Genomic DNA, 22,422 nt, shown 5'->3' on the forward strand with positions numbered 1-22,422 from the left:
AGACCAAGATCTAGGTGGATTCATTCAATCAGAAGTGCCTTAAAAGAATGAGATACAACAATATTCAAGTGCTGACAAGTAATAGACTAATTTGTAGGAAAATGTTTGATTTGAAGTTAGTAATGACGTTACTTTTTCATGTTAGTACTATCATAATATCCTGTATACCCTTGAAGGTGCACATCAGGAATTTGATGATAAAAGATAGGCATATTTAATTTTTTGACAACTGTAGGTCATTAGGTTTGAGTAAAGGAAATGGAATAAAAGGTAAGAAAGTGACAGAATTATAACTGCAATTCAAATTAACAGTATTCATAAGTTCAGTCATACACAATTCCATAATCAATAATATATATATATATATATATATAAAAGCCAAAACTATGTCTGTGATAGCAGGTCAAATAAATAAGTATACCAAGGAAAGAAGTCACTTTATTTAAGGTAATTTTTACTTTTCTGCAAAGAGTTAAGAATTTTTCAAGTTTAGAGATACTAGAAATATGAGAATAGTATTCTGTAATGAGTTGTATTATACACCTTATTATCAGAAAACATGCACATTCTTATCATATTACCTGAAGTTTCGTGTGAATACATCCCTATTCTGTTCCTTTCAGACATTTAGTCTTCATAAAGAAGTAACAGGTTCCTTGGTGTTTAAAATCACTACATTGAATGTTTTGCTGAATTTAGGTTCTCAAGTGAAATATTATGAGTCTTGACAAGATTTTGTAGATTTTTATGAATAAACTAGACCCATGGCATGGACCCCCATACTATTTTTGAAAATTGTTTCATTACTCTCTGTGAATTTGAATTCATTGTTGCTTTCAGTCCACTGGTGTTTTCCAGTTATCAGGTTCACTTATTAACAGACATTTTATGTGATATTTTTTCAAATTTACAATATCAGTGATCTTTTTTGCCATTGTACCCTCTGTGTGTGTGTGTGTGTGTGTGTGTGTGTGTGTGTGTGTGTGTGTGTGTGTGTGTGTGTGTGTGTGTGTGTGTGTGTGTGTGAGAGAGAGAGAGAGAGAGAGATTTCCATCCATGAAAGATTGTAAATGTATGGTTATATTAATGTTGTCTGTTTTTATTAATCTAATTTATTAATATAATTTATAGATTATAAATTCTGTTTTTATTAATCTTATATATTTTTTTACATAATCCACACCGTCTACTCTATAGACAGACCAAACATGGAACTTTTTCAAGCTGCTTTAGACCTCCAGTAAGCAGGGATGTAGTTTCACACCTGATGATGAAATTCATCTCCCATGGAAGGATACATTATTTTTTGCAAGAATAGAAAGGGCAAAAAAGGGAGGGGGATGGAAGTACTGATGATTATAGCAGGGGAATTAAGTCCACAAAAGGTAGTCATGAAGGAGAGAAATAGTGGCACTGGTTATGAGGCAGTGTGGTGTAATGTGAAAGTTGACAGGAAGACATATTTAGTTGGATGTTGCTATAGGCAAGGGAATGTAGAGGGTGGTGATGAAGAAATGTATAAACAACTTGTATTAGTGGACAAAGGAAGGGTAATTATTATGGGCGATTTTAATTATGGCAGTATAGATTAGAATGAAGAAATAGCATTTGGGAATAAGAAAAATCAATTTCTTGAGTTCTTGAGAGATAATTATCTCTGGCAACATGTAAAGGAGGGAATGTGAGGATTGAGAGTTTTAGATCTGATCATATCATCAGAGAATGTAATTGTGGGTGGAATTTCACACTTTCCTCCAGTTGGTGAGAGTGATCATGAAGTGATCACTTGGGTTGTGGCTAGCCATATGCAAACTTCTGTGAGGAAAGGATGTATGTGGAATTATAAGGATAGTGATTATGACAAGCTTAGGAGACAGCTTGGAGCTATATCAGGGAATTTGGAGTTGAGCAGTAAGAAAATAAATGCTGCTTGAGAGCTGGCAAAGAAATACATAACAGCATCAATGTGTGACTGTATTCCCAAGGCCAAAAGGCTGGAAGAAGAAGAAGGTAGTTTGGAGGCAGTACAAGATGAATAATGGTAATAATCAGTTTCATGAAGAGTATAAAGAACAAGCCAGGAGAGTGACTCAGTTAATAAGGAAAACAGAAGTGCAATATGTGCAGAAATTGGCAAAACAGTCAAAGAAAAACCCTAGAGAGTTTTTTAGATATGTGGCAAGTAGAAAGAAAAATAATCATGGTAAGATAATGTTAATGGATCAAAATAGTAGAATGGTAATGTCTTCTTAATCAGTGGTAACTGCTTCAGAAGACATTGTTGAGGTATTCAGTGATCAATTTATAAGGGTGTTTCATCTTGATCAGGGTGGAATCATGAGAAACTTAAGTGTAGAGGACATAGGAGAGGAGGGCTTAATTGTGAGTGAGCAGGAGCTATTTGAGGAAATAACCTTGACGTCAATAAGGCGATAAGATTTGATGACATATCACCATGCATCATAAGGAGATGTTCCATGGAATTGGCAGTAGCATTGGCATGCTTGTTTAATAAGAGTCTTACAACAGCACAAGTTCCAAGGGAGTGGAAAGAAGGTAAAATTGTTCCACTGCATAAAGGCAGTGGTAAGGTAGGCTAGTATGTATATCGGGAGTTGTGGTGAAGGTTCTAGAAACAGATTGGTGAGAAGTAGGATACAGAATTGGGTTGAAAGCAGCAGTATTCTTTGTGGTTATCAGCATTAGTTTGTTAAGGATCATGTTTTGCTAACTTCCTTATGTAGAGATCATGTTTTACTAACTTCCTTATGTACTATAACAATGACAAATTCCTTGGACAGGGGAAATGCATATATACAGTGATGTACTTGGATTTTGCAAAATATTTTGATAGGCTCCCACTGAACAAACTGTTAAATAAATTGAAACAGATGGGATTGGATAACAGACTTCTGAGCTTTTTGAGAGTTTATTTTTCACTTGGTTAGACTATAATAAGTTTAGTTTAATCCTTTATCCAAGTGTGAGCAAACAAAGTTTGCGCCTGAAAGTATCTTCAGGACTGGGGTAAGGTAGTGCAACACCAGGCAACTCGTTGCAAAGGTGGAGAAAGCTCTCTCATCACTCCTATCTCAGTATCTCCCATAATGCAAAGCACATCTCCTTGCGGATATGTGCATGGGCCACTACCATGGGTAGTGGCCCTTGAGATAGGAGTGATGAGATACTGAGATAGGAGTGATGAGAGAGTTTTCTCCACCTTTGCAACAAGTTGCCTGGTGTAGCACTACCTTACCCCAGTCCTGAAGATACTTTCAGGCGCAAACTTTGTTTGCTCACACTTGGATAAAGGATTAAACTAAACTTATTATAGACTTCTGAGCTGGATCAGTGACTGACTGACTGTCAGATAGTTATCCAAAAGTTGGATATGGGGATGTGGTATCCTGTAAGAGGAAGTTCACTAGTGGTGTACTGTAGGGGTCAGTCTTGGGACATTGTTGTTTAATTTGTATATTAATGATATTGGGATGGGTTTAACTAGTGATAAGCAGATGATACAATATTGGGGAGAGCAGTGCAGAGTCAAGCAGATATTATGCAGGAGGACTTGAATAGATTGCTGCATGAATGGGCAGGTAAGTGGAACTATCAGTCCAGTGTTGCAAAGTGTAAGGTTTTGAAATTTGGTAAGCAACGATGGGATGCAAAGTATACATTTAGTGGAGAAACTTTAAAGGAGGTAGAGGAAATGGGAGATCAGGAAGTGGTGTTGACAAGGACCTGAAATTCAGGGGCCACATTGAACAAATTTTGAAGACATCACATCAGATAATGGCAGTGATGCAGAGGACCCTGACATGCAGAAATAAAGAGGTTATGATGGGTGGAACCAGATCTGTGCACAGTAATCCATATGAGGCCTTGATTAGGCCTCATATGGATTATTGTGCACAGATCTGGTTATCGGGTTTTCATGGTGATGAGGATATGTTGGAAAGGATCCAGAGAAGATTTTATTCAGTTCATCTAACAAAACAGGATCAGAAGAGCATATTGTATAAGCTCTGTGTACAAGACTCATGATAACACCCATTTTCTATGATGAATGATTATTATTAACATCAGACCTCCATGGAGTCAGAGACTCATCATGGGAGGTACATGGTATTGCACATGCTCATCCAACTGTGCCTTAAAATGATTCAAGGTGTCTACACTCACAACACACTCAGGCAATGCATTCCACCCACCAACCACTCTCCATGCAAAGAATCTCCTCCTCACTGTGATCTGCTCACGCCTGCTTTATACAGCTAGACTATAATAAATTTAGTTTAATCCTTTATCCAAGTGAAAGCAAACAAAGTTTGCGCCTGAAAAGATCTTCAGGACTGAGGTAAGGTGGTGCAACACCAGGTGGTGCAGCACATGCTCATCCAACTGTGCCTTAAAATGATTCAAGGTGTCTACACTCACAACACACTCAGGCAATGCATTCCACCCACCAACCACTCTCCATGCAAAGAATCTCCTCCTCACTGTGATCTGCTCACGCCTGCTTTATACAGCTAGACTATAATAAATTTAGTTTAATCCTTTATCCAAGTGAAAGCAAACAAAGTTTGCGCCTGAAAAGATCTTCAGGACTGAGGTAAGGTGGTGCAACACCAGGCAACTCCGAGCAAAGGTGGACCAAGTTCTCACATTCCTTGTCTCAGTATCTCCCATAATGCCAAGCACATCTCCTTGCAGACGTATACTGCTATGCATTAAGGGAAGGGCCACTACCCTGAAGATATTTTCAGATGCAAACTTTGTTTGCTTACACTTGGATAAAGGATTAAACTAAATTTATTATAGTCTAACCAAGTGCAAAAATAAACTTCCAACATCTTTCTCTAAATCCAGAGTAATTCAGTAATAAGGTAGTACACCTGTTGTCAACTTGTATAGGTAAATATGACCTCTCCTATTGCTTCTGCCTTAGTATCTCCACGTTTGGGTCTGCCTCCCATTGATGACTTCAATAAAGGTCAAAACTGGTCTGGGTAGTGGCCCTTCCCTTAATGCATAGCAGTATACATGTCTGCAAGGAGATTTGCTTTGCATTATGGGAGATACTGAGACAAGGAGTGATGAGAGCTTGGTCCACCTTTGTTCGGAGTTGCCTGGTGTTGCACCACCTTACCTCAGTCCTGAAGATATTTTCAGACGCAAACTTCGTGTGCTTACATTTGGATAAAGGATTAAACTAAATTTATTATAGTCTAACCAAGTGCAAAAATAAACTTCCAACACTGTTACATAATTTCCTTGTTCTCTTTTTTGTCATGTATTAAAAAATTTCAAAATTTCACTATGAATACTAAAAAACCCTTTCATAACTTGTTTCTATCATGTTCCCCTCTTTTCTGAACCATCAACAAAACTTTCTTATCATAGTAGAGTAGATATCAATATGAAAGATTTATACCTTATCTCAACTTGGCAGTGTGTTCAGCATCCAAGTGATCCTTTGAGTTATTTTGAACACTTTTATAATATGCTCTAAGCTTCAAATCCTGTCCATCTTCCCCTTAACCCCCCCCCACACACACACACTTCCATCAGTATAATACATGGCTTGTGATGTTTTCATTCCAACGTACCCTTCACTATACTAAACATGCAGACATTCATTATCCTTTATTCATGTTGTTAGTCTCTTTTTCCCTTTTTTTTTCTTCCAAAAGGACTCTTGGCTCACACTTACTCTCAGGAATACAGATATCACCAGACAGGATTTGATGATCTCACTCCCTGGACTAAAATTTATCTCCAGCTTTTCTTGACATAAACGCATCATATCAGTATGTGTGTGTGTGTGTGTGTGCACAGCAGCAACACTGGCTGCTGTGCACAGATTTTAAAATAAGGTCAAAGATAAGAACCTTTGGAAGCCATGGGAGGAAGACAATTAAGTGGTTTCTCTTAAAAGAAGAGAGTGTGAAGAACCATTTTAGGGAGAAAGTGTTAGAGAGGATTTCAGATGGAATATAAAGTGTACAAGATTGGTGGAGACATAATTCAAAAGCAATTCTAGGCTGTGCAATTGAGGTGCTTGGTGAAACATCCAGAAAGATTAGAGAGCAGAAGGAGGGTTGGTGGTGGAATAATAATGTACAAGAAGCAGTGACAGCTAAGAGGAAGGCAAAGCAGAAGTGGGACGAGTCAAGAGTGGGAGAGGTCAGAGAGAAAAAGCAAGAAGCCAAGAGAGCTGTTGCACAGGTGAAGGCCATTGGATGTCAAGACCTTTGTGATCAATTAGAAACAAAGGAAGGACAGAGAAAGATTTATCGATTGGCAAAGTGTAGAAATAAGGCATCAAAGGACATTGTACATGTGAGGCAAATCAAAGACTCTGGAGGAAGGGTATTAAGGAGTGATGTGGATATAAGAAACAGATGGAGAATATACTTTGAAGGACTTTTGAATGAAGAAAATGCAAGGACTCACAGAGAAGATGAGGAGCCCTTCATAAGGCTCCATAAGTTCTATTAGTAGAGTGGAAGTGAAGGAGGCCATAAAGAGGATGAAGAATGGAAAACAGTGGGTCCTGACAGGATCTCAGTGGAGGCATGGAAGGCACTGGGGGAAGAGGGAATTGACCTGCTTTGGAACCTGTTAATAAAAGTTTGTCAACAGGAAAATATACCCGAGGAACAGAGGAAAAGTACTCTTGTTCCCACCTACAAGAGTAAAGGGGATGTACAAGACTGTAAGAATTACAGAGGAATAAAGTTGATGTCTCACACAATGAAAATCCTAGAGAGGGTTCTTGATGAAAGACTGAGGAAGGAGGTGGAGATTGCAAAGGAGCAATTTGGTTTCATGCCTGGTCGATCGACGATAGATGCTATCTTTGGGTTACAGCAGAAGATGGAAAAGTTTTAAGAGAAGCAACGGAAGCTACATCCGGTATTTATTGATCTGGAGAAAGTGCATGATAGAGTGCCAAGGCAAGAAGTCTGGAGGTGTCTGAGGGAGAAGAAGGTACCAGAGAAGTATGTTAGACTGGTGCCGGAGATGTACAGAAATGTGAAGACAAGAATTCGAACCTGCCTGGGAGAGACAGAAAGTTTTCCATTGACAGTTGGCTTGCATCAAGGGTTAGCATTAAGTCCATTCCTGTTTATTATTGTGATGGAGGAGGTGAGAGAAGATGTGTCTTAGACAGTGTTGCATGCCAGTGAGATTGTGCAGTGTGCAGAAACAAGAGAAGCAGCAGCAGCTAAACTGGAAAGAGATGGAAGAAAGTACTGGAAGAGAGAAGTATGAGGCTGAGCAAAATTAAGACAGTATATGTGTTGCAAAGTGGATGGCAGCCAAGAAACAGATCTGGAGCTGGAATTAAATGTCATCAGGAAAGTTAGGGACTTTAGATACTTAGGTTCAACGGGGAAAGAGGATGGAGAAGCTGAGAAGGAAGTGGGATGCAGGATACAAGCTGGAGAGAGAGAGATGGCTGGAGTGCTATACGATAAGAGGGTGCCAAACAATCTAAAAGGCAAAATCTGCAGGACATTAGTGAAACCAGCTATGATGTATGCTATGGAAACTGTGGCCCTGAGGAAAAATAACATCAGCAGGATGGAGGTAGCGGAGATGAGAATGCTTAGGTGGATGTATGATGTGACCAGAAAGGATTGTCTGAGAAATGACTATGTAAGGAGAACAGTGAAAGTTACGAACTTAGGAGCAAAGATACAGGAGGCAAGATTGAGATGGTTTGGTCATGTGATGAGGAGGGAGGAAGAATATGTGGGAAGAAAGGTCATGCAGATGGATGTGCAAGGAGGAGGAAGTGTGGGCAGCCAAAGAAGAGATGGAGGGAGATGGTGGAGGAGGATTTGAGGATTAAGAACGTGGATGTGGCTATAGCCCAAGACAAGGAGGTTGTGGAGGAGATTCACTACAAACAGCGACCCTACTTAAGTGGGAAAAGCTGCAGAAGAAGAATTGTAATAGGAAAGAAACCTGAAAAATAATTTGTTATTGGATATTACAGACCATTAGGGACCAGAGAAATGGTTTATTATATCTCAAGTTTGCTGTGGTGAATTTCAGGAAAAAGATTAATTCCTCTTCACTCTATTCTCATGAAACAAAGGAAATGGCAAGGAGCAATAGAAGAAATGGTGCCAAATAATGAAGGACATATCAAGAAATAATAAAGAAAATAGCAGGAAATAATAAAGAAAACTTGGGAAACAGAATGAAGGAAGTCACGGTAAATGTGGAACAGAGGAAATGGCAGGAAATCATATTCTGACAACAGAACACAAAAATCACAGAAAAATACAAATGCAAGCAATATTGGAAGACAAGAGAGAACTTCAAGAATCTGAAATTATAAAAATGAAAATGCAGAATTTATGTTTAAATTTTGAAATGTTACTATAGTTTTTAAACTATAGTAACATTTTAAATAAACGTCACTTGAAATTTTTATAATAAATTAAATATGTGCATTTTTTGTAACTAAAATAAAAAAGAACGTGAATATTTCCACAGTCAGTCAACTTTATAATTGGTCATCCCCAATTAATGAGAGAGAGAGCACAAGTGATGAACAGTAGTCAGAATTAGTCACCCTAAGGAGTAAAGTGATTGGCACAGCTGATACAAAAAAAACCCAGCGAACTTCCTAAATGGGCAGAGACCTAATGATGAACAGCTTACGTAAATTGATGCTGTTCTCTTAGAACTTTAAATTAAAGAAATCTGGTACAATATAGTACTGTATATCTCTAATTCAAAGTTAATTGAAAGTTATGAAGTTGTAGCTCATTTTACATTTGAAAGATTCTTTAAGGCAAAAGAAAAAAAAGAAGCTATCCTTATTTAGAATTTTTGATTTTTAGAGCTAAATTTTTAACTAAATTCTATCATCATATGATTTCCCACCATTTTCTGTGTTATTTCCCTCAAATTCCTATGTTGCATTTATCCTCTTTTTTGTTTCCTTTGTTTATGCATAGCTCAGGCCTTATCATAATGCTTAAAAAAGAAGTTTAATATATGCAAGAGAAATTAGAAATTATTCAGATCTGTATATTTCACTGACTGTAATATGAGCATCATTCAGGGGGGGGGGAGATCAAAAGAATAATTTACAACATTCAAAATATTAAAACAATTGAAGATCCAGGGAGCCAGGTATTTAATTAAAAAATTATTATTAAAAAAGATAATTTTTTTTAAATATTCATGAATAATTTATGTCAATTACTTCCCAAATCTGGAGATAGGCATGCTGTCTGTATAGAGATTCTCCTTAAATGCAATCTGTACACCACTTTCAACTACCAAAGAACTACTACTACCATCTACTAATGATAAGTTGCCTTCGCTGTCCTTATCTGGCATTTATCAAGTACCCTGTTCATGTCAACTTTGAAATTTTGGACAGACTGGCCAGTCTGCTAGGATCAGAATCAAAGAATACCAAGATTACATAAGATTTCTAGAATCAGTGTTTAACAGTTGCTTCCCATGTCATTGACACTAGGCATAAGAATTCATTCAGATCAGACAAAGATGTTACACTATAATAAATTTCAATTTGATCAGATATTTGTCATTGCCATCATCTTAATCAAACAGATGGTATACTTATCTCCAAGTTTTGGAGATAGGCATGTTCATGATTTTTATTATTATTATTTTCAAATCTTTTTATCATCATTTATTTTCTCCTATTGCAATGAGTAAAATATATGAGTTGTTAATAAATTCTGATTTCTCTTATATGTATTAAACTATTTTTTCAAACATTATTATGTCTACCAAACACATTTCTATAAAACGTTTTAGTTATAGCTACTGCCTTATAAACATTGTTGCATCATCAGTGTACAATTTTCATTTCTTCTGCCTGCTGATTGGGAACATCATCTGCTAAGAATTGGATTTGCCATCATGCAAATTTAAGCTTTTACATTTTGTAATAGTGAGCTTACAATAGCATTGGTTCTAATGTGACTTAGTCTGGGACTTTTCCATAGTTTGTTAAAGTGTTCATTCTATTATAGTGATTCATTTTCAAAATTATGGATTTTACAACCGTGTTATAACTAAATCTTTTCATTATCTCGACGTTTTTATCTTCATATCAAGATCATCATTTGGAGCATACACAAATATACAAGACAAGCTGAGTTACATTACAAACCGTAAGCTAGAGAAACAATGATTTGATCACTTATTCTACTGGCATGACCTCTAGTGAAAAAAAAAAATTATAAATTACATCAAGCTAATTTAAATTTTTTTAACAATAAATTAAAATTTTTTTTAAAAAATGTTTATTTTTATTTTTTCCACTAGAGATGCCAGTAGAATAACGTGATCAAATCATTGTTTCTCTAGCTGTTTGTAATGTAACCCAGCTTGTCTTGTATATTTGTGTATGCTCCAGATGATGATCTTGATATGAAGATCGAAACGTCGGGATAATAAAAAGAGTTAGTTATAACACGGTTGTAAAATCCATAATTTCGAAAATGAATGCTGATCACCGTGTAACACTAAAAGAAAGGATCCATTATAGTGATCTTTGTTACAGTGCCTGTTTGTGTATGTTGGTGTGCAAAGATATGTGGATTTGGCCTTACAATGTAAGTTAACAAACTTCTTCAAGTAACTAGTTTAAATATAGTTTATGTTCAGTTGATTTTCTTAATCCGCTATTCAGAAATCCTGGTTTATTATCAACTTCCACCTGAAGGATATATTACTGATAAACTATCTCAGGATTGAATTTTGAACATATTACAAAAATTCATGCCTAAAAAAAACTTCTCCTTCTCCCCTTTCAAATGTATGTATGTTCTTTTAGGTGCCCATTTTAGTTTTTTTTAGAAAATAGGCATAGGAGATTATATTTTAAATTATTATTTATTTTGAATTGGGACTTAATCAGAAATTTAACCTGAAAAATAATTCATGTTAATTTTACTTTCAAGGCCTTTATAATTTGTATTAAAATTATGAAAATTTTTCTAGTTCATGCCTTATTTATTATAATTAGAAAATTGTACTTGATAAACACATCTGACTTTTTTTATCAGAGATATAATAAATTTTAACAAGGATATGATTTAATAAATTTAAGTGAAAAAAAACAACTGAAAATTCAATTACAGATAATGAATTGTAACATTAGGTTTCTGTCTCCCTTCTGTCAGTGCATCCATAGAAGAAAACCATAGTGAAAAGTTAAAGTTACCAGCCAGCATTATCTGTCACTACATGGGCTTTCATCCCCAAAAAAATCTGTTGTTTTCATGAAACATCTTCCACTTAATGATTTTCAGAAAACAATCTACGAATTGTTAAAATCATACCATATATGTATACAGGGTGGTTCAAAATTCCACGTACAAACTTTGAGGGGAGGTAGAGAACATCAAAATCAACCATATTCACATAGGAAAGCATGACCGTAAATGCCATCAGAAGGTACTAACAGGGACACAAAGATACAGAAATAACACAAGGCAGTAAGTAGTGTAAAAAACTTTATTAGGCATAACTGAACAGTTCAATAGTAGTTGGATACATAATATGGTTTCACATCAGGTGCTTAAAGTTACGACCATTAGTTGATGCACTGATTGACGTACATTTTCGAAAATACCTGGAGTTTTCTTACATCGTAGCTTTAAGGGTACCCCACAGAAAGAAATCAATGCTCGATAAATCAGGTGAGTGTGGGCCATGCAGTGTGTTCACCATGCCCAATCCATTGAGCCCCAAAGGACCTGTTCAAATACTGATGCACAGAAATGCCAAAATGGGCTGGAGCCCTGTCGTGTTGGAACTACATCTGCCGACACACAGTTATTGGAACATTGTTCAGTAAATCTAGCAGAACTTCTTCCAGAAAGGTCCAATACTTCTGGGAGTCCAGTTGGGGTGGTAACAGGTATGGACCGACTAAACAGTCAGCAACGATACCTGCCCATACATTAATGGCGAAGCGTTGTTGTGCAGCATGTGATCGCACAGCGTGTGGGTTCTCGTAGGCCCACACATGAGCATTGTGGTGATTAAAGATCCCTTCGTGGGTAAATGAAGCTTCATCCGTGAACAAAACACAAGTTGGAAAATTCTGGTCTACGGCACTTTTCTGCAGAAACCACTGCGCGAATTCTACACATCGAGGATAATCTTCGGCCATCAGTTACTGGACCCGTTGCAGATGAAATGGATGTAAGGACTCAGAGTGCAAAACGCGCAATAAACTGGATCGAGATACTCCTATAGTAGAGGCAACGGCACGTGTTCTTGTCTCTGGATTATTGTCCATTGCATGCAACACGCCTTCCATGGTGGGATTTCGTGTTAATCGTGGCCGCCCACTATCATGCCTGCGATCCCTGAATGATCCATAGTCATACAAATTCTGATGCAAATGCGCAAACATTTGGTGATGCAGTACACATCTGTTTGGGTACCTTTCGTGATACATTCATACAACGGCTCGTCCATTACTGTCAGCTAACCCGTAAATGAGGTACATGTCTACCATCTCAGCATTCGTAAAATGGCACGTGTTCTTCATACAACATTGAAAGCTTGAATGAGGAAGCCCCAATTGCTCACCTGGAGTGCTGGCAAACAGGCACCTATCACTTTCGGGTGGCATTTCCGATCATGCTTTTCTATGTGAATATGGTTGATTTTGATGTTCTCTACCTCCCCTCAAAGTTTGTACGTGGAATTTTGAACCACTCTGTATATCACTTGCCACATGTGTGAGTCCACAAAGTTTATACCGAATAAATGCCAGCTGTGAGCTGAGGTACAAAGCAAAGTAATCTTTTGACATTCTTTTTGAAGAGCTGGAGATCGTAATATTTGGAGAAATGGTGTCATGATGGATGTCAATTCTGCTGAACATTACCCATGAAAATACCGCAGAAAACTGCCTATGAGACAGTGGCTGAAGAAAGTCGGAGAGAAAGAGGCTGATCAAACAACCAAACTTCTGAATAACATCAACAATTTTTAGAGAGGTTTTAGGTGCACCACCCCAAATATGAGAGTAGTTTTTCAAGTTTGGGTGGATTTGAGATTTCTACAGAGTAACTAACTGGACAGATGGAAAGTAATGTCCATAGATGCATTAATAGGAAAATCTGAAGAGAGAGAGAGCACCTGTCACCATTACATGCAATGAACTATCAGAAAACTGGCAAATCCAATTACAAAGGGAGGAAGTCACTCCATAAGATTCAGTTCACTGAGAAGTCCTCAATGTCTCAGAAATGTCAAATGCAACAACACTGGTTTCTCCAAACTATTCTATGACCTGTCCAGAGATGGGTGATGTAAGTGAGGCAATCAGCTCAGGCTCTTAATTGTCAAAATTGATATTGGTAATCACTGATTAGATGACAATTTTCCAGGTGTTGAAGAAGTTGACTATTGATGACCTTCTCCACATTGAGGTGAGAGCAATAGGTCAATAGTTTGAAGTTAGACATATATCACTTTTTTTTTAAGCTGTATATAGGCTTGCCTCCCGACTTGTAGGGTGGATGCCATAATTGTAATCATAATTGTAAAACAATTATGATCAGGTTTGGTATCCCATACACCTACCACAGGCCATCTAGTAACACAGGCAACAAACAAAAATGCCTTATATTTTTACAAGAAAATTTAAGGAAGGCCTCTGAAATGCTGTGGATCCCCACACACAATGTAACAAAAATCAGGCGTAATCCTACACCAAGTTTGGTCTGCTTTCATTAAAAATCTAACTGCCACAGACCTAGGCCACGACGCTACTCCAGAACATGACAGCAGCAACCAGCATTGTTCCAACACATGTACAGTAATTAATGTTTTTATTCTGGTTCTTTATTTATATATATGAAATGTGAAGTTCTGATAACATCTAATATGTGTAATTAATTGTTTCTAGTGTGTACTGCTTTTTCTAATACCCCCTGACATAAATCTGACAGATTACAAAACTTCTAGGGTTATATTTTATTCAACTCATTAATTATCTTAAACATGTGATCTCAATACTAGAAACTATCTACAGAACTGCTAAACTGCAGAAACTTATGCAATCAAGTATGAATGTATAATTTGAGTGGTTCAAAGAATTGTTTTTGTGGAAGGGACCTGATAGCAATTAAATAAAATAAATGAAAAAAAAAAAAAAAGCAATGAGAACATCAAAGGATTATTCAATTGTTATCACTTGTCCAGTTTCATTTCTTTTTTGTTTTTATCTGCCAAGACCAATTTGGCCAGTAACATACATTCATTTTAACAAGAAGCATTTGCCATTGGATTTTTTATTTATTTTATTAAACTGAATTCAAGTTGAATTAAAGATACCAAGAAATTATATACTTGGTTTAATCCTTATCCAAGTGTAAGCAAACAAAGTTTGTGAAGGAAATATAATCAGGACTAGGTCAACTCGTATATAGAAGCTAATGACTTCACATCGCCTGCCCCAGTATCCCACAATGCAAAGCACATATCCTTATATTTCAGGCGCAAACTTTAAAACACTTGGATAAAGGATTAAACCAAGTGAAAAACTTCCAACAACTATCTCTAATCCAGAGTATTTTAATAATTAGGTGTGACACCTTTTGGCAACTCGTATATGAAAATATGAATTCAAGTTGATTTCTTAACAGTTAATATACTGTATTTTTCGATACATAATGCTCACCTAATGTATAACGTGCACCCCCAACATTTTCATCACTCCTTTTGATGTATAGATAACGCTCATGCGCCAACTAGCAGTAGAGCTAGGGAGCAGAGACAGTGGACGGAGGAATTCTTTAAAAGCACGTGCGTTGCTAGTAATCGTTCTCTTGTAACTAGTTTCATTGTTATTAGATCTGAATTACCCATGGAAGACAGAAGTACTTCTCGGAGAAAATCCTACGCAGCGCAGTTCAAGCTTGAAGTGGTAGAAGTAGCAAAGAAAAAAGGGAATCATGAAGCTGGTAGATTGTTCAGTGGTGGAGAAAGTAGTGTTCGTGAATGGCGAAAGGCTGAAACAGTCCTGAAATGTTTACATATGAGGAAACGTGCTGTGAGGTTTAGAAGGCACTTGTGGCAAACCATAGATAAAAAACTGTTTGATTGGGTTGTTAGTGAAAGAGCTAAAGGTATGAGACTATCTACTGTCCATGTGTTGCAGGAATCGAAAAGAATTGCGCAAAACGATAATGTAAAAATTTCAAGGCCTACCCATCTTAGGTTTTTGGATTTATGAAGAGAAACAATTTAAGTGTGCACTCCTCCACTAGTGCTGGACAAAATTTGCCATGCGACTGGGAAGCGAAAGTAGCTAAATTTCGTTTTTTTCTGAGAGAAAACTTGTGTGGGGGTTGATGCTTGTCACTTTGGGAATATGGATGAGGTTCTCATAAGTTTTGACATGCCTAGTTCTAGGACTGTGAATATGAAGGGAGCAAAAGAGGTTTCAGTTGCTACAACAGGGCACGAAAAACTTTACTGTGGTTCTCTGCATAACTGCAGATGGTTCCAAACTGCCACCGATGGTGATTTTCAAAAGAAAGACTATTCCAAAAGGTTGTGATTCCAAAGATTTTATTGTTACTGCTAATGATAAAGGTTGGATAAAATCCGAGGTTATGAAATTTTGGTTGGAGAATGGGTGGGGAAAGAGAAAAATGTCATTTTTCAACACAAAGTCTTTGTTAGTGTTGGATTCATGTAGGGCACAGAGGACAGCAGAAGTTAAAACAGTTGCAAGTATTCCAAATTGGCTGTCATTCCAGGTGGTTTAACAAAAAAAACTCCAACCCCTTGATCTTGCAGTAAATAAACCATTCAAAGACAATTTGTGGGCTAAGTGGGAAGACTGGATGATGAATGGCATCCATGAATATAACAAAACAGGGCAGATGAAAAGAACGTCATATAAAAATATAGTTACATGGATTGTAGAAAGTTGGGCTGCTGTAAGTGAAAACTGTGTTAGAAATGGCTTCATTAAAGCACAAGGGAATGCAGTGGTGTCCGGTGACAATGATTATGAAGCTGAAGAAATACCAAACAAAATTTTTAATGCAATTGATTCTTTCAATATTGAGTCTGATGAAGAATTTTTTGGATTTGAATAGTGTAATGTTCAATAACTATTAAGTAATACTTCTACCTTAGTTTTGTTATTACATTTGATTTACCTCTCATACCTTTCAAATGTATGCTGCGCATGTTCATTTTTAACGAATTTAGACTTTTTTTGTATAGATAATCTGTGCTTTAATCTATCGAAAAATATGGTATATGCTTTTATATAAAATGGCCAGTAAGAATTTTCTTTTTAATATTCCTAATCAAAACTAAACGGTGATTGTATTCTATTTTAGGTTTCCTATACTTCATATAATTTATAATTTTTAATTGTCCTTTAACACTTGAAATGAATTTTTCTTGATTTTCTATAATATAGATTTTGTAAAACAAGTTTGTCAAAAAAATAAATAAATTATATTTAGGTAATGATCGCTGAAGCATTGGATATCACCAGAGAAACATATTTTGCTATTCTTATGGATAGGGAAACTAGTGGTCCTCTTGTAGTTGCTAGTCCTGCAGGTGGAGTAGATATTGAAGAAGTTGCAGAAAAAACCCCACAACTGATATATAAGGTCAATTATAATTGATTCATTGTTGTTGTTGTTGTTTAATTTGGTGGCATATTGTTTTGCTGAAAGCTATTACTTTTGTGTGTTTATAGTTTTAATAATCAAGAATGGTTGCTGCTTCTGCTATTTTTAGTAAGATACTAAAGTGAACAAAATACATACAGAAAATTGTCAAATCATTATGACAAAATAAAGAGTAGTAAACTCAATTGACTTCATTTATTTATTCATGTGGGATTCCCCCCCATTCTTCGACTGCCCCTTAGGACTGGTTGAGCCCTCCTAATGAGGGATTAATTACTGTATCCTATGAATGTAGCCTGTATTCACTAGGCCGGTTTGCCTGCTTGCAGGATGAAAAACCCCAGATGAACTGGGGGGGGGGGGGGACCTTGCTGTCCATACCCAAGACCGGGTTAACTTGAATGTGGCTGAGAGAGATCCTTAGCTCCTCACATTGTTGACATGAATCGAACCTAGGACACTCCTTTCCCAGGCATATGGTTGCGAAGCGCATAGCTACTAGGCTAACCACTCAGACGGCTAATTTACTTAATTAAAACTTAACAGTATCTGTCAAATGGTAACATTTGACAGATACTGTTATTACTTATTACATTCTGCTTTGCTAGAAGTAGCGAAGTTAATAATTGACTATAATATTAAATTTCTTCATTTCAATTCTATCTTATCAGCACAAGTGCCAGAAAATAGCATCATGCTTATTAATGATACATGTTAATATAATGTACAAATTAATTACTAATAAAGGTTCTAGTATGAAGAAGTAGAGGAATTTTTCAGGTTTCTTAGAAAGGGCAGTCAACATAAAGAAAAACTTAACAGAATAGGAAGACATGGATTGGTCTGTACTAACATCGTTTTCCATCATAAAGATGTGCATAAAAGAACACACAAGAAATAAGAAAAATCTTATTAATTACATTATTGATAACATTCGTATCTTTATTATACTGGTTCAGGATACAAGTGTACTGGAGAATTAAAAATAATTACCAACATTTGAATGGGGGAGGGATTATCAGGTGAAAAAGAAAAATATGACCAATAAAAGATTTAAAGGGAGTTGTACATCTTTTAGAAGCAAACTGTATATTCCAGTGTATAAGTATTGCTGGCAATATCTGAAGAAATACTGGCTCATTCTTTTAGAAGGATATATGGTAAAATTGCCTTCAAGGATAGAAAAATCAGATGCAGGCCTGAAAAAGAAAAAAAAAATCATAGTATGTGTTAAGTATTTCATCATGTGCAGTTAGACAAGGTTAAGAAAAAAAAATAAGAAAGCTGTGTGTAAAAGTATGTGAACAAAAGTCATAATAAGTGTTTGAAATGAATTTGGAAAAGATAAATATCACACAGGCAGCAAAATAACTTACAGAAAATGAAAAAATAGCTTAGAAATGGAAAAAAGAGTGCCATTAAAAGCATCAGAGATCATAAGAATGGCATACAAACTAAAGATAAAGATGTTCTGGATGCATGGAATTTTTCACTCTACTGGTTGGCTTAAGTGGATAGTGTTTCTGCTCTGTCCTGCATGCTGCAGATTCAAAATCCCACATTTGGCATGGGTGCTTATAAATGTCTTGAGGTAGAAGTGTGAAATTCATCACAAAATGTTACCACCCTGCTGGAGGTCTGAGGTGACTTGACCACCATGCTGCAGGAAAAAAATAAACTGCACAACATGGGTTAGATTTTCATAAAAAAATAAATAATATAAAAAAAAAAAACCTTGGAAAATTGTTAAATGAGATTAGTAATGAACAGAAGGGCAGGAAAATGTCCAAGAGAAATGCAGATAGGTGTACTTGATCAGCATTATCATCATCATTGATTTCCTGACATGTACATACATGCTATTATGACAGTACTGCATGATTAAGTTTGTATTATTACTAATCTATTGGCAATTTTTCTCCAAATTAATCTGTTACTTATTAACACTCCAATATTGTTATATCTAAAATTTTGGTCTTCTAAATCACTTCTGACTGAATCAGTTCATCTAAATCGTGGTATCCTTCCGGATCTTTTTCTTGGTATCACATACCTGTTTTGCTAACCTTTCTTAATGATCAACATTCATGATCAACACTTGAGGTAGTAAGATTATCAGAAACCTGAAGTAGCTAGAATAGATCTTATTCAGTCAGGGCATCTCAAATATATATTAAAAGTTTCATAGTGACTATATTGCATAATTCAAACAACCTAGCCAGAAGGTCAAATTCTACCAGATGATTTGAGTAGGAAATGGGTATTATGACTTAAATGCTGGTTAAAGCACATAATTAGGTTTAACGAAATAAATACAACACATTACTTTGAGAACAGATCACTGCCACTTGTAGTAACTTTTATGCTATTAATATTTTTATTATCTCTCTTTAAAATGAACTCTTTTCTGTTCTTAACTTGGAACTTTGGAGTATTCTCTCCCTAATATCTGCCTTAAAAGAATTTAAAAAAAGATGACACCCTTCATAGGTCTTTTTCTCTGAGAGTCAGCCTCTTCAAGTTGCTGCAAACCTATTGTCAAAAAGACTCAACAGAATAGCCATCAGAATCCCTAGCCTCAGCCACAACTTTGCAGTAGCACCTCATCAGGTTCTAACATTGGACACCATGTGGGGTCCAATGTTAGAACCCATAAAGCATAAAGCAGAGTATCCAATTTGCCTACAAAGATTGCCAACCACATCAATATTGGCATAGCTAACATTGTGATGCCAATGTTACCACCTAAAAGAAATTTTTCCTACAGCAAATTCTACACTCTCCCTACATTATGCAAAGACAAAAATATAATAATTACTAGAACTGATAAGAGTAAACTGTAATTCTCAGTGCCAGTGATTATAATCAGGAAATGAATGTGTTGCTCAGAGACTGCACCACTAATAAATGGCTAGTTTGACTACTAATTCCCAGGAAAAAATATTAAAAAGACTTCTTATAAATGTCACATGAAAAATTTAAAAATTTTAGTTCCCCTCCCCAGATATATGGTTTGCTTAAACTCATGAACCCAATAACTCTCTTCTACCCCCCACAGTTCATGCTACTAACTTCTCTTTTAAACTAACCAAAAAGTTAGGTAATTTTTAACTCTCCTGGCCATACTTCTTCATATGTAAAAAAATTCTATTCACTTCAAGTCTAATTCAAAATTTGGTTTATAGCAACACTTATATGTGGAGGATCCTAACATGCAAAAATAAAGAGGTTGTGATGCCATTGTATATGACCTTCATCAGGCCTCACATGGATTATTGTTCACAGATATGGTCACCAGTTTTCATGGAGAAAACCTGGTGAGAAAACAGTCCAGAGAAGATTCACAAAGGTGGTCAGTGGAATGTGGAGTAAAGAACAGATTGTGAGAATGTAAGTTGCAAAGCCTTGTGAATAAGATAAAGAGGGGAGGGGGATATGATTGAGACATATAAGCTAGTCACTGGTTGTTATCAGGTTGACATTGAAGAGATTTTTCATAGAGTGGGGGGAATAAGAGGCCACCATTAGAAACTGTATAAGGAGAGTGTGACTAGAGGAGTAAGGAGCATTTCTTTGCATGGAGAATGGTTGGTGGGTGGAATGCATTGCCTGAGTGTGTTGTGAATGTAGACACATTGAATCATTATTTATTTTCACGGTATTTATTTATTTATTTATGCTTATTACTACATGAAACTGGCAAGTGAAAAGTACAATCGCAATTTCCAGAAACAAATGATAAAAATCTTAACATATAAAAGTTCATTACATAAAAAGCACAACCTGTTTTCTAAGTCTTTCTTTTTTGATTAAAATAAAGCAAAAATAACTTGTCAGAATCAAGCCAGGGGCAATTATCGTCCTGCTGCACCAAGTATAACAAGGCTGCATGTTCTCACAACACTTCACGACATAAATGTAGCTGTATTCGAGGTTTAATTAGAGAGCAGCTATGTCTTGTGCAAGAAACTTGATCCATTAGAGGAGGCCCATTTCACATTGCATTATCATCTTCTAACATGAGGAGGCATTCTGCTGATACTATGACAAGGGCTATGAGAGTGACCACGAGAATAACGTCTTCGTGGTGAGACGGGACCGTGATCTTCTGTTTCCTCCATAACCACCACCACTACGACCATACCAACTACAGGTTAAGGTCCAGTCTGGAAAGCCAATCCAAGGCTTCATCCATCACCTTGTGGATGTCCTATAAGCCACCACCATGAAATTGGTGCCTTGGACACTCATACACAATATGAGTAATCGTCTGAGCCACGGGCGAACAATCACAACAAGGGTGATCTAACAGCCCCCCATTTATGTAGAAGGTAGCCACATCTCTGCCCAGATTAGTTTTGATCCTGTTTATTGATGACCAAATCTTCCTAGGAAGAGCAAAACTAGGCTGCGGAGCACAGGAATGTTTTACCGGGAAGCCGTTTGTTGGGAGATTGTTAGACCAGTGTTCTCTCCATATGTCAGATACTGATGGCAGCGCAGCTGAAGAGAGTTCGTCCATGGACCAGAGAGGCTTTCTAGATTTGAGGTGAAGACTAGGTGGATTTATGAGAGTCTGGTGCAGGGGCAGGAGTGAATTGCTCATTGCTTTATTAAATTCCTTAATCGAGGCTTGTCTTCTCCGTATGTTTGGTGGAGCAATATTAGATAGTACAGGCAGCCAGGAGAGAGGGGTGTTTCTCACTGTCCCACTAATCGTGTGCATGGTAGAGTTTAGCTGGGTGTCTATAATGTTAGTGTATGCACTTCTTTCCTAGACAGGGGCACAATATTCTGCTACAGAGAATGCGAGGGCTAGTGCAGATGACCTTAGGACTTCTGCACCACAACCCCAGGTTGTTCCAGCAAGCCTTGAAATGATATATTGTTTCTGGTTTTAATTTTATTGGAGAGATTGAAGATGTGCCTTTTATAGGTTAGGCTTCTGTCCAGGCTCACTCCAAAGTATTTTGGGTGAGGCTCGTGTTCCACCATTTTCCACAGAAAGAAAGGTTGAGTTTTCGATTTGCCTCTGCATTGTACAGGTGAAATACTGAGGACACTGTTTTTGTTGGATTTGGCTTCAAGTACCACTGCTTGAAGTACTCTTCCAGGGTGTTCAGGTCTGTATTCAAAGTTGATTCTAGGTTGGCAAAGGAGGTGGATTGATGTAAGATTGCTAGGTCATCGGTGTACATATACTTGCTTGATCTGGTATGAGGTAGATCATACACATACATGTTAAAAAGTAAAGGGGATAATGCAGAGCCCTAAGGAAGACCGTTGTGAAGGAATCTGGGCCTGCTCTTTTTTGGTCAAATATGGACCCGGATCTTTCTGTTTGAGAGAATAGATTCAAAAAGTTGTAATGTTTTTTTTGCACTTTACAATATCCCCTAGTTTTTGGAGGAGGCCCCTGATCCAGACATTATCATAAGCTGATGTTAGGTCAATAAAAGTGGCTCCAGATTTAAGTTTCTTCTGGAAGCCTGCTTCAATTTGAGATCTCAGGACCTGGTCACAGCAACTTCTTCCTGGTCTGAAGCCAGCTTGTTCAGTCAGGAGAGTTCTTTCGATGAGTGGTGAAATTCTTTTAAGGAGAATTCTTTCAAAGAGCTTAAAGGTGGTGCAAAGCAAGGAGATAGGTCGTAGGTTTTTCACATCATTTGGATCTTTCCCTGGCTTTGGCACAGCAATTATTTTGGCTTTCTGCCACAGCTTTGGCAGT

General features: G+C 36.8%; 1 protein-coding gene across 2 annotated transcripts in view; it reads left to right on the forward strand.

The window, feature by feature from the left end:
- The window catches only part of ScsbetaG (Succinyl-coenzyme A synthetase beta subunit, GDP-forming), a 260,513-nt gene that overhangs the window by 61,412 nt on the left and 176,679 nt on the right, over window positions 1-22,422 (forward strand). For both annotated transcript variants that reach the window (XR_016550662.1, XM_090415888.1), the window contains exon 5: window positions 16,521-16,673. Coding sequence is in view for 1 of the 2 variants with exons in the window: in XM_090415888.1 (XP_090272014.1) it covers window positions 16,521-16,673 (153 nt within the window). In the remaining variant the exon portion in view is untranslated. The remainder of the gene's footprint in view (window positions 1-16,520; window positions 16,674-22,422) is intronic.

The sequence above is a fragment of the Typopeltis vanoorti genome, chromosome 3 (assembly GCF_054136105.1).
Source record: "Typopeltis vanoorti isolate ZY-2024b chromosome 3, IOZ_Tvanoo_1.0, whole genome shotgun sequence".
NCBI classification, from domain to species: domain Eukaryota; kingdom Metazoa; phylum Arthropoda; class Arachnida; order Uropygi; family Thelyphonidae; genus Typopeltis; species Typopeltis vanoorti.